Source organism: Oryza sativa, chromosome 5 (genome assembly GCF_034140825.1).
Source record: "Oryza sativa Japonica Group chromosome 5, ASM3414082v1".
NCBI classification, from domain to species: domain Eukaryota; kingdom Viridiplantae; phylum Streptophyta; class Magnoliopsida; order Poales; family Poaceae; genus Oryza; species Oryza sativa.
This window is the reverse complement of record NC_089039.1, coordinates 25,384,055-25,396,554: the sequence shown is the minus strand read 5'-3', so window position 1 is coordinate 25,396,554 and position 12,500 is coordinate 25,384,055. Positions and strand designations below refer to the sequence as shown.

General features: G+C 41.4%; 2 protein-coding genes across 4 annotated transcripts; one reads left to right on the top strand and one right to left on the bottom strand.

The window, feature by feature from the left end:
- Window positions 1–221: 221 nt before the first annotated feature.
- LOC4339279 (ubiquitin carboxyl-terminal hydrolase 25) lies at window positions 222–5,911 on the bottom strand. 3 transcript variants are annotated; one of them, XR_001546206.2, is made up of 9 exons: window positions 5,367–5,911; window positions 4,776–5,268; window positions 3,537–3,612; window positions 3,338–3,430; window positions 2,726–2,812; window positions 1,884–2,641; window positions 1,404–1,532; window positions 603–834; window positions 222–519 (listed from the first exon to the last, which is right to left on the bottom strand). XR_001546206.2 is itself a non-coding variant. In XM_015784799.2 (8 exons), exons 1-8 carry the CDS (start codon window positions 5,542–5,544, stop codon window positions 714–716), a joined length of 1,935 nt encoding a protein of 644 aa, XP_015640285.1. In that variant the 5' UTR covers window positions 5,545–5,911; the 3' UTR covers window positions 599–713. The 3 variants fall into 3 exon arrangements, 1 of the variants encoding a protein (XP_015640285.1); XR_001546207.2 differs by lacking the exon at window positions 3,338–3,430; XM_015784799.2 differs by lacking the exon at window positions 222–519 and having other exon boundaries at window positions 599–834.
- A 2,179-nt stretch (window positions 5,912–8,090) lies between these two features.
- Window positions 8,091–12,391, top strand: LOC4339278 (outer envelope protein 39, chloroplastic). The gene is made up of 11 exons (XM_015781974.3): window positions 8,091–8,388; window positions 8,485–8,551; window positions 8,647–8,682; window positions 9,011–9,155; window positions 9,682–9,840; window positions 9,949–10,019; window positions 10,102–10,180; window positions 10,253–10,368; window positions 10,447–10,594; window positions 11,164–11,233; window positions 11,823–12,391. Exons 1-11 carry the CDS (start codon window positions 8,355–8,357, stop codon window positions 11,981–11,983), a joined length of 1,086 nt encoding a protein of 361 aa, XP_015637460.1. The 5' UTR covers window positions 8,091–8,354; the 3' UTR covers window positions 11,984–12,391.
- Window positions 12,392–12,500: the final 109 nt, after the last annotated feature.

Here is a 12,500-nt window from a genome sequence, read left to right as displayed (position 1 = left end):
TCAGCACAGTGAACATGGTAACTAATAGATGTAGGCCTGTTTGGATGCTATGCTAAGCTATTTTTTCCCCTAGCTAACCAAACATTCATGCTTGTCCTGGCGCGATACCTAACAAGTCCTAAGTCTAATTGTCCAAACGACATGTTGCTTTTGGATAATTTATATTCTGATGATTTTACCAGCAATTCTATGCAATGGACACTAATTCAGAACAAACCCAGTACTGAAGCCACAAACGGGCTTTTCCTTCAGTAAAGGTCAAAAACCCCATACACTGCTAATCTGCGAACTATTATTGTACAGAAGGGAAAAAACAATTTCTACATTCTAGACAGAAGGGAAGGAATGGGGGTTGTTGGTGTTGTTTAAGCCTATAGAATCAGGAGCAACAGCAAAAAGAAGACAATATTTTACATGTAATTTGGCCACTCTACGTCTCAACCTCATTTGGATAACAAAAATGCCTCAAAAATAAGCCGCACAAGGAGCTGGTAGTTGACCAACAGGATTCCGTTGAACCTGAACCGCCAAGCATAAGATAAGTTAGCAATGCAGAGCAATATATAGTAATAAATAAATAAAGAAGGCAAACAGGTAATTACCAGAGCAAACATATACCACATGGAACATACATCCACCATCAATTTGCCATTCTACAAAATGGTAAATACAGATACATTTTCTTAAGTTTCTAATGAACCGCCGCACAAAATTTATCCTCCCAGTGAAAATTTGTCCTGGTAATATGACCGCAGGGCTTGAATGAGATGCTCCCTCAGCGATTCTGGAATTTTTGACCTAAATATTCTTCCAGATTCGCTTATCAGCTCCTTTCTGCATTGCCAAAAAAAGAGAGAAATATACAAATATTAGAGCCATTGAATGATGTAAGCAATAGCACAGAAGAGAAATGGAAGCCATTGAATCATGTTTGACGTATGACTTGTGTGGCAGTGTGGGGCTTCCGAAACGGAGAGAGTACTATAAAAGACACTAGTGCACCACTACTTTTGTACTTTTTTCAAATTAGTCCCTTATATTTTCTGATATTATACAATAGTCTAATGTTTATTTGAATCAAATGAATATCATGTATTCAAATAAGCAAACATGTCTTTGACATAATATATATTTTCTTTTACCCATAGCAAAGCATGGGTATTTTGTCAGTAACTAAAACTATAATACTGATGCTGCAGCCACGAAATACCAAAATTCTAGCAACGCATAGTTATGGATCAAGGTTGAATTGGGGCAATAATGCAGAACATGAAGGAAACATTTCCAGACAAAAAGATATAACTAGCAAAACAACCAAAGAATAAAGGCATACGAGCTTATCCACCTATAGAATCTTGTAAGAAAAAAAAATAAAGTTGCACAAAAATGTCACATCAAAGTACCTCATTGTGTCACTATCTTGAGGCGTGCCTGTATTTTGTAGACGGCGTCTCTTTATAGTGTGCATGAAATTACGGACATCATCCACCCAACCAGACAAGTGAAGCTCAGAAGATGCCGATTCAGCAAGCCTGTTTTTAATTAAATAATAAAACGCACAGTAAGTTCAACAAAAAGATGTTCCAAATTCAAAAACAAAAAAAAAGGCAACCATTACATATTCCTCCAATGAACAATATGTGTGAAGATTCTACAACATACACTACAAACTGCAGTAAACATTTTTTAAATATGTGTGAATAATTGTAGTTGTAGCATGAAAATTGTTAGTATAACTTCATAAAATTTCAGACATACAATCAGCAAGTTGTATAACATCTGAAACTGCTAGAGAAAAGATAAAGCAGAATGGACAATCAGTGCTTCATGGAAATAGCTACAAATAACAAAAGCAAAATAGTTCCTGCCCATTAGAGACTTACATTTCCTTAAACTTCCCTTCTTCAAGATGGTGCTTCAAGGAAGAACTGTCCTTACCCGAAGATACCACATCCTTTACTATGACTGCAGACATTTCATGGCATGAAACAGGATTTTTAGAATCCTCCAAACTGGCAATAGATGACTTTTCAGAATATTGCTCAGCACATGTAGCCTTAGCATCAATGGTCTCTTGAAGATCAGAAAAGTGAATTGGATTTCCATTTCCATTCGTATTGGGCAACACTCTCTGTGAATTAACATCCGTCTTATTGCAAGAAACACTACCATTAGCATTCATTTTACCGGGTTCTGCATATTTTCCAGAGTCACGGCCATTCACTGCTGGCAGTGTTAAACCCTCACTAACTTCTAGCTTATTGCCCGGAATGATGCTTGCCTTGCCATTTGAAGAAACTTTCCCCGTTCCATTATTCTTCAAGTGGATTGGCTTGAGGTGCATACCTGGTGCAATCTTGCCATTCTTCAGGGGTGGCGGTGCAATACCTTTACTAGAACATAGTCCATTCTGTTTTACTAGTGGTATCTTCAGGGGCTCATTAGATGTGGCATTTGATATGCCATTTCCATTGCTGTTGGAAGATTTAGCTGCACTAGAAGAGTAACCATTTGTACTAGGCTTTTGAGTTTTGGTACTCAGAATATAGAATAGGATGTAGACCTTCTCAGATAGAACATCCTGAGAGCTTGAGGGGGAGATATGGGAATCATTACAACAATACCAGCGACCAATAGCATCCTGAGCATAGTCAACAATCATTTAGTTAGATGTCAGGGCAAAATAATTGAAGACTTTAAGTACTGGGGAAAAGCCTATTATTACCTTAACATACGCATAGTAGTGACCAGAATCTGGAGAGAACCCTGAGTGAACAATACTGCCAAAAAGATTATATACTGGCAGTGAATCCTGCAGATCCATGCAAAGCAATATAATTAAAACAAACTGATCTGATTCTTGGTATGAAATATTAGCAGAAATGTTAAAAACAAACAATGAAAAATGCGGATGAAAGTGATTTCAAGTGAAGAATAATCCTAAAATGCTGTGTCATAGTCCAGATGTAGTTTGACCCTATGGAACTTTTCTTTGCAACTTTATGAAGCTCTTGTAGGGTCATACCACATAAACGCCACAAAATATAACTATAAGACATATATAATCCAGAATTTCTTGATCCTAAACAACATTCTTGGAGAGTTCACCTAACAATAATTGCAGAAAAAAAATGATCCTTAAAGATTTATGACTTCATGCTGTAGCATAAATGCAAAAAAGTAGCACAATAAAATTACATAAACAGCCAGCATGTGGTCACTGCTTGATGGATTGCTACGATTGACATAACTTGTTTCCACGACTAGTTTGACATTATTAACTACATGTAGAACAAGCAACAAATACTAATGTAACAATCAAGAGGATATTCTGAACCTGGTTTTTATTATACATGAAGTCAGAAAGAAAGAGAGTCTCTTTGAATTCTATGTTCCTGTTGATCTTCCCACCATTTATTCCCTCAAATCTCTAGTGGCAACAAACCAGAATGGAAGTAAACAGAGGTCATCAGCAACATATCTTAATCAATAACAAGTTCTATAGAATAAAAATATCAGGAATGAAGATTGATAACCTTGAGTTGTATGACGAGCACCTTAGGTGCCCTAAGGACAAACAATTGCTTCCGTGCTGAGGTGAGCTTCTTGCATCTGCGATACAAAAAAAAATTGCCTTTCGCAAGTTAGGGCATGTCCGGAACACATAAGAAGAATTTCGGAAACCCAAGTTCAAAACTATGAATGGGCAAGCATTATAGTGGCTTCATGAAAAGAATATAAATGGAAACTGATAGCACAGTTAATATTAACAGGTTCTCGTATTGAGCTCACTTTAATCCCCTAAGACCCTAAAGGTGTGGTTGGCAGGGTTGCATTCCTTTATAAGCATAAACTGCCCCGTCCGGGAAATACCTCAACGAGCAAGGTTAAAGAGGCTAGCTATCTATTACCTACTTTTCCCTTTGTGAAAAGTGAGTGCGCACTTTGTAAAATGTATAATGATTGCTTTTTATATAATATATTGATTTTTCTTATAAATTATTGGATGGACCACTGCCAATATAGGAAAGGCAATTGGACCTCCAAATTGGGCAAGGTTTTCCAATTTCCTTTGGAACACAGGTTCTTTTTTGTAAATGTACCAAATGTTAAAGCCGTTGTCAGCAAGATTAAGCAAGCACACGACCACTAGATCAATCATTCCCTGATAAGAAATCTTCCAGGAAATTTGAACAGAAAACTTGATTCCAGTGAAATATAAGGAAAACGTAACTGGCTTACCTTTTCCACAGGGGTTAAGCAGTCCAATCAAGCGGAAAGCAAAAACATTCCTAGCAGATTTTGAAACTTGGACATTTCATTCGAAAACCTAGGCATTCAACACTACAACTTTTTTTACAAAATATCCAGAATACACTTGTTTTTCTTAACAAAATACCTTGAGATTTTTTAACAAAACATTAGTGTGTTTTTTTTTCAAGAAACTAAATAAAAAAATTACTATTGGACTTAGAATAATTATATTTCCATCTAGATCCCTCATCAAAAACAAGCCCTAATTAAGCTATACCAAAATACAGTTAAAAAAGTAGTTAGTTTGCCCTCACGCTACGTGTCACTATCCAGTCTAACGTGGTAATAACAAGAAAGCGGTTGCATAGTCCGATTAGGAGCTAGGTGCCATCCTGCCTCCAGCATGCTGCGTAGTGTGACAAGGAGCTAGACACCATGCTGCCATGCCCACGTCCGTACTGCCTAGGCGACTTAGAACCACTTGACAATTTATCAGCAACTAACTAGCGGATAAAATGTACCTTTCGCAGCTGTACTTGTTTGAACCCTCCAATATCTCAGGCTGAAAAAAACGGGCAAGCGCATCAGCAACAGAATTGCTTCCAGGCAGGTCGAGGCTGATATCCATTATCTCGTCGGTCTTGTTTGACTCTCCCTTGCAGGTGAGGCACTTCACTTGGCTGAGCAGCGCACCGCCAAATGTCTCCTTCATCACCATATATGGCCCTTGCACCCGGACCTCCTCCTCGCCAGCGTCCCCATTGGCGTTTGACGCAGGTAGCCGCTTGCGTATGCGCAGACCAGCGGTGTGACAAGCGTCTATAATATAGCGCAGGAACTCGTGCGCATCCTCTTGGCGGCCCCACCGGAAATGCTCGGCAAAGAGCGGCAGGCAGCGTATGATCTTCGCTGGCGAGTCTAGCGCCCCTGCTTCGGTCCGAAGCAGCCGCGAGATCTGCCGTTCCACCACACAGAACACACACTCCTTGTCCTTGTTCGGCAACACCTTCTTGCCTGCATGCCAACAGGCGAACATATCAGCTTCCTGGCGAATCGCCCAAATACATACAATCAATTAGAACAGGAAGAAAGTATGAGCTAGGGTTTCGTACACAGATTGGAGTGCCGGAAGGAGAGGCAGAAGGTAGCGAGGGGAGGGGTCGACGCGAGGCACTGTAGCACGCTGTTGAGGTAGCAGGTGTTGCCGAGATTCTTCAGCCCCGGTGGAGGGCCCGAGCGGGGCCGCCGCGGCGGGGGCGGGGACGGCGGCGGCTGAACGGCGGGCGCCATCACCGGCTCCTCCTCCTCCTCCTAGGCGCGGTGGCCGAAACCCCGCCGCGGGGAAGCTCGACGCCCTCCTCCTCCTCCTCCTCTCCACCACCACGCAGCGCCGCCGCCGTCGCCAACACCTCATCCGATCGCATCGCCCACCAGCGCGCGCCGCGGGGGATTGGCCACCGTGGCGTGGAAATTGGCGATCCCCAACGCGAGCCTCTCGCGGATGCTGGAGCTGCGGCGGCGGCGGCACCCCTCGAATCGAGGAGGAGGAGGAGGACGGCGACGAGGAGGAGGAGGAGGGCGGCGAGAGGGGAGGGAGAAGGGATTTTGATATCGGGGGTGGATTTCTTTTGGGAAAAATTGGGCTTCCTTCTGGCTCGTTGGAAACTCGAAAACCAGGCGGATAGCTAGTGCACTAGGGTTGTGTTCGGTAGTGGGTAAGATTTGGTCAAGTGTTTTCCCAAAGAGAGTGTAATCGGTCGGATCCTATTTGGACAAGATACCGAACACAAGCGTTACCTATCTGCGACTCAAGCGTTATGACATCTCCTGTTTTACCTGTTTGGTTTATATATTATCAAACGGAATCGGAATGTTGTTACGATTATCTACTTAATTATATAAATAAACCAAACATTCTAAGGTATAAATTTTACAAGTAGCTTAAAAAAAAGTGATCTAAACAATGTCGTGAAAAAAATTATCTGAAAAACATATTTTTCAAAGTGTGAAGCAACTAATCGTTTCAATAATTTGGTGAATAAACTGAAAAGAACAGTGTCAAATCCATCATCAGATTTAGATAAGTAGTATAGATTTTACAGATAAAGTTTAGTTGGCCGAGAGGATTAAATAAGTTACATTTGTGTTTCAATCCTATATATAAAATTTAAATAAGTTATTATCGTCACGGTTGTATATATGGGACAGAGTTGCTACGGCTAGTAGGATCTAGACTCCGATTGGCTACTACTATTGCATCATTTGTAGTTCAATCAAGCGCGTACTTAATAAAAAATACAAGTTTCCAATTGAAGTTATCGAAATGAAAGTTTTTTTTAAGCTTACTTGTTTTTTCCATTTAATGCTAAACAGTTTTGTGTTTTGTTAAGTGTGAAAGTTTTCTTCTAGCAAACAAGCAAGATACGTAAAAAAGTGTAATAAATATGATATATTATTAGCGGGAATGCTACGCGACATGTCCCTCGTCCCTGCATGGTACTCCCTCCGTCGACAATGTGGGTCTGCATAGCTTCCGCATGTTTGTGTTTGGTTGTGTCCTCGGCGAGAGCGACAATGTTCTCAAGGCAGCCTTCCATCAGGTTGCACCAGCTAACGTTGACGTTTTCATCAGCGTATCCGCTAATACGATCAATGATGGCAGCGATCGGATGCACCTGCTCCACAACACCGTCCCCCAGCATCGAGGGGGGTGAGGAAAGCGGTGGATTTAGAACAGGAACATGAAGAAGGGTTTCGGATCGCTTGTCATGAATCTAGCCAATGACAAAGCCGCCTCGCTTGGTGGCGTCGTCTATGCTCATCTGCGGAAGACCACTTTCCCACGCGAGAAGCGTGAACTAGTTAGTTGTCCATGGAGCAGACACGTCCTAAATAAATGAGAAAAGCACACCCCACCTCCTAATCTAGCGACCATAGTAGGAAGGATAGTATCATCTTTGAGTTCTCGCCGGCAAGCACGAGACACAAGGCAAGGTGGAGGGGCTTGACGACAACAGGGTTAGAGGCAAGCTTTTCTAATATCTGTGTGGTGTTAGATATGATACTTGCGGGTATATCATCATGTTCGAAGCAAGATCATGTGTAATACGTATAACTATTCATTATTAGATGTTTGCTTCACAATACTCTATATGGCTAAATAAGGTTAGTACTTCCTCCAACTTCTTATTATTTGTGGACTAAGGTGAGATTGTCTTTATAGACACCGTGCAATATAAAAATTGACCACCCACAAATGATAATAGGAATTAAACTTAAGTCTTCCGGTCCAAAAGCAACACTCCAAGCCAACGGAATATAGTACTATGTCAATGTAACACATCAATTTATTTAACATAGATATAATAGAAAAATAGACACATATATCCTCCATTCTATAAAAAATCAATATGGGACGGAGAGAGTAATTAATAACCTATTGGTAGGTAAGATTACGTCTAAAGCGGTACTAGTAAATATGGAAACAAAATTTAAACTTATGATCATACTCGCTCCGTCCCAAAAAAACAAAACCAATCCTGAGTTTGAACTTAGACACACACATGTTCAGGTTCAAATCTAGGATTGGATTTTTTTTTGGATGGTGTCCCGGTTCAAACCCCATGATTAGATTTTTTTAGACGGAGGGAGTATGCAACAGCAACGCAGTAATGACGTCACAATGTTGGTATCACCGAAACCATAAACTCAAACAGATTTTACCCTAAAATCAGTTTCGTAGGAGAATTCTCTTGCTCGAAAAGAAAAATCCAAAATCCAAAGCATAAGCATTCTTCGCTTTTGATGAAAACAGCCCAAGAAGAAGGCCGAAGTCCATTGTCCACTCCATCCAAGTCGGCGCCGCTCTGAACTCTCTGGTAGTAACCCGACCGAAGCAATCCCACTGCCATCTCGGATCTCCCCACCTCCCTCCGCTCCACGCAAAGCACCCGAGTCCCCCCACCCCGACCTCCCTCCCGCTCAAAATCCCCCACCCCCGCGCGCCACGCCACCCCCTCCTCCTCGCCATCCGTCCTGCCCCCGCCGTGGCGCCGAGCTCGCATGAGGTGCACCTCCTCCCCGCGCCGTCCGCAGCAGCCATGGGAGCTCAGCAGAGCGTCAATGCGGGGAAAGGTCCGTGTACTTTCCCTGTTTCTTCCTTGGTTTGGGATGTTCTGCTTGCTGTGTGTGTGCGTGTGTGTGGCTAACGTGTTTGTGGAAATGCCGCAGCCAAGGTGGATGTGCACGTCGACCTCACCCACATGCTCTGCGAGGCGCTCCTGCTGCCGCCCATGAGGTGCTCGGTCTTTTGCCTATTAGAGGTGTTTCGGTGGCACTTGGATGTCTGACTTGACTTTGTGTTTGCGTGTTGTGTTCTTGGGTTGTTTTCAGGAACTCTGGCGCCACCTTCTCGCAAATCGTCGGAAGGTAAGCATGTTGGTTTGCATCTCGTTGGTAAATTTCATTTTTGTATACGTGCACCAGACATTGCGCACTCGCAGACAGGTTGTATTCATGTGTTCCTCTGCTTGTGCCTGTGCCTTGGTGTGTCCGTGTTTGTGTCAAACATGTTCTGCATGCTTGCTCTCGCATAGTTGTGTTTCTATAGCTGCTCAGTGCTCAAGCGCCCCTGAATTTTGCCTGATCTTTGGGCCTTCCATGGGCGCACACATGTGCTGCGCCTCTGAATTGCTGTTTATGTCTTTCCACTTCTTTTTGCATTTGGCACTGTGATTTTAAGAATTCGTGTCCACAGGATATCACTCAAACATCCAAGCCTATTTGGGAGGAGCGAGAAGTTAGATGTCATATTGGATAAGGGTATCAATGAATCCAATGCTGTCATTGCCTTTAGACGGCCAAGGCCTGAATGGTTATCACAACAGTCATTTGTCATTCAGGTTGGCTTTCTGTTCAATGTATCTGTGTAAATTTCTTGTCTGGAATTGAACAGAAATGCTCAAGTGACATAGCACAAGTGCGTTATAATTCTTCATACTGATCTGTTGCATCACATGGTCAGTATCTGCTATAATATCAGAGCAATCAGTAAACATAATATCTTTATATGTGCTCATACTATGGACTGAAGCTTGAATTTGTGACATAACTTTTGTTGCGGATGTTTAGCTTTCATGAAAGTTGAGTGGGTCTTGGGCACTGATAGGATATTGAGAAGAACCTTAGGGACAAGTCACACCTAATTCTATCTCCATAGAGAATGCTAGTTGCTGTTTCATACTCTAGTAGTCTATTTTATTTTTTTTCTAGGAAACCTATGTAAGTATGTATTGTTGATGCACTTCTGAGATACTTATGTTTTGCATACAAGAGTTACTTATGTTTTGCATATAAAATATTGTTTGGTTGTATTAGTTGATTCTTCTGTTCACACTTGTTCTTACTTGCTCTGGTTTGAGCAATCAGCACACAATGACACCGGAAATAGCGGTGCATGGCTTTCCGGCTGACAACTTCACACGATCAGGGAGCAGAGGGATAAATCTTAGTCGATTGTCGCTTGGTGTTGAGCTTAATGAACCATCAACATCAAACTGGACATCCGGAACCAGTGTTAAATTCGAGGTGGACATCTACCCAAATCCAGTTGTTGGCTTGCCTTTAGTTATTTTTATATTTTTTTTATCTTTTCTCCAAGTTCATTTGATCATATCTGTTGCCCTTTTTGTCCAGCATATCCGGCCTGTTAATAACGAGGGACGCTCCATAGCCAGGGACCATGATGGCTTTCCTCTAACATGCAGGTGCTAAAGTATTTTACAATTCAAGAACTTTAATATACTCAAAAGGTGCTTATAATTGTCTGTTGTTTTCTTTATCATGCAGTGGTAACCTCCATGATAACATGATTATCTTGAAGCAAGAGTCTGGTTATGCAGATGTTAATGATAATAGCTTCTTAAAAGTATGTTTGTGTTTACTATATTTTAACATATTTACTGTAAGATCTACTTTATCATATAGATCTTATTGACAGGTTAACCTCCAAATGGAACAAGGATTGCCACTTGTACCAAAATCTCTGACCTTCAACAGAGTAAAATGTGCAGTTTCGAAAGGCATGAAATTGGGGCCAACATTTTTGGTTACTAGGTAATGCATGCACCTACTGTTCTCCAGCAAAGTGCCAAACTCCTCAGCAGAAGTAATTAATCTTTTCCTATCTCACAGCTTGACAGGTGGTTCCATTGTGGGGGACATGGCGCCATATCAAGCATTTGCAATAGGCGGACTTGGTAGCGTACGGGGTTATGGTGAGGGTGCAGTTGGTGCAGGAAGACTGTGCCTAATTGCTAACTGTGAATATACGGTTCCTTTGGTATGTATGAAACACTATTTCAGCTCGTAACTAAAACTTGGAATGCCATAGAGAAATTGAGCCCAAACATGGAATTTATAATTGAAGGCAATTTATTGAATAGATGCCTGAGGTTTTACTTAATGTTTAAAGTGGTGTAACATTGATCATTTAGAAAATATTTAAGATAGCAACCAAACACTACAGCAACACAACAACGACGATGACACCAACAACCTTTACTCTGAAGCAATTTTGGGTAGGGTTGGTTAGAGATGAAATTCAAGCTGAGCCACGAACCAAAAGAAACTAGTGCTGTTACTAGAGGGAAATAATGGTCATCTGAGGGTTCTAGTAGATATGGAGATCATTGCTGGCGATTCAGTGTAAGCTAGCGCTGTTGCTTAAAATTTTCCCTGAAGGTGCTTTGGAGCTTACACAACTGAAAAATCATTCAGCTTCATATTGTGCCTATATTTTTGTGATGATTAGTGCGAAGTGTCCAGTATTCATAGTACTCTAGCTATTTGCGTTGTAATATTATACATTCAGATTAAACATAAAAATTTGAACTATCTGTTTCTGTGAAGGCAAAGCATCTGGAGGGTTCTATTTTCATGGACTGCGGCAGTGACTTAGGATCTGCTTGTCATGTCCCTGGTAAGTGCTTCACTCCCTCTGTTTTCCTATGCACTAATTTCTGTTTTACTTAAGTAGAAAATGAGGTTGATATACTAAATTAGTGCTTAAAACAGCCTTGTCCAATAAATGAACTGTATAATCCATAAAGTAAATGAGGGATTTCGCTTACAGCCACCAGCCAGCTACTAGCCTACTACTGTATTATGATGTATGTCCCCAGTGGAATTTATGGAAATATTTCTTAGCCGAGATGTTAGGATGTAACTGTGACCAATCCATCTTAATGAAACTTGACGAGAGTAAACTAATAAGGTTAACACATTAGACCATCGACAGAAAAATGATTTGATTGCTCCCGATGTTACTGTACTATACAGCACAGATATAGAATCAGAATCATAGTAGATTAGTTAAACAACCTTACGAATGAGTACACTCATCCCTATTCATGAAAACGTGGGGTCTTGAATGCTTGATATCCTAATGTCAAGTTGCGTTTAACTTTGTTCTCACCCCACATATGTTTACTTCTGTGATAATGTGTGGATCTTTCCTTTTCTGTTGTACACTACTGTTCAGCAGTGATCATTCATCGTAAAATTGGCAGGTAATCCAGCTCTTCGACAAGGAAAACCGGGATTTGGTGTTGGATTTGGATATGGAATCCACTTTAACACAGACCTTGGTCAAATCCGAGTCGACTATGCTATGAATGCCTTCAGTCGCAAGACGATCTACTTCGGTATCAACAGTGGTGGCGGTTCATAGATTATGAATACAGAGGATTCACATAGCATAGAATTGGCAGTTTGGCACTCAAATTGATTCTTTGCCATAAGATGGACACAAACCCTTCTTTTTTCCATTTCAACTAGTGCTGACATAAGCCGGTGGTTCTAACTTGTGACTTCTGGCAGACCCCTAGATCAGTAGACCCAGTGGGTGTTCCAAACATGCCACCGAAATCATTTGCATGTTTGTGCCAGCATTCGGAAGCTGTACAGTTGAGATGTGTGCCTTTTGTATTTTCTCCTGTTTGGAGATTGAACAGATGGGCCATAAGATAGACATGCACGAACAGCAAACCCTGTGAGATGTGGAAATTTTGACGCTTCTCATGATCTTATTCTTTTATATAGAAATGAGAAAAATACATCATTCATGATGGTCTGTCAATGTGTCGTATTACAGTTAAGTGGAGAAAGGTATGTCTTTTTCATCCTGACAAGTGTCTTCACTAACTTGGTGTTATGCATCCGTACATGGGTCCTGGGCCATAGTGGCC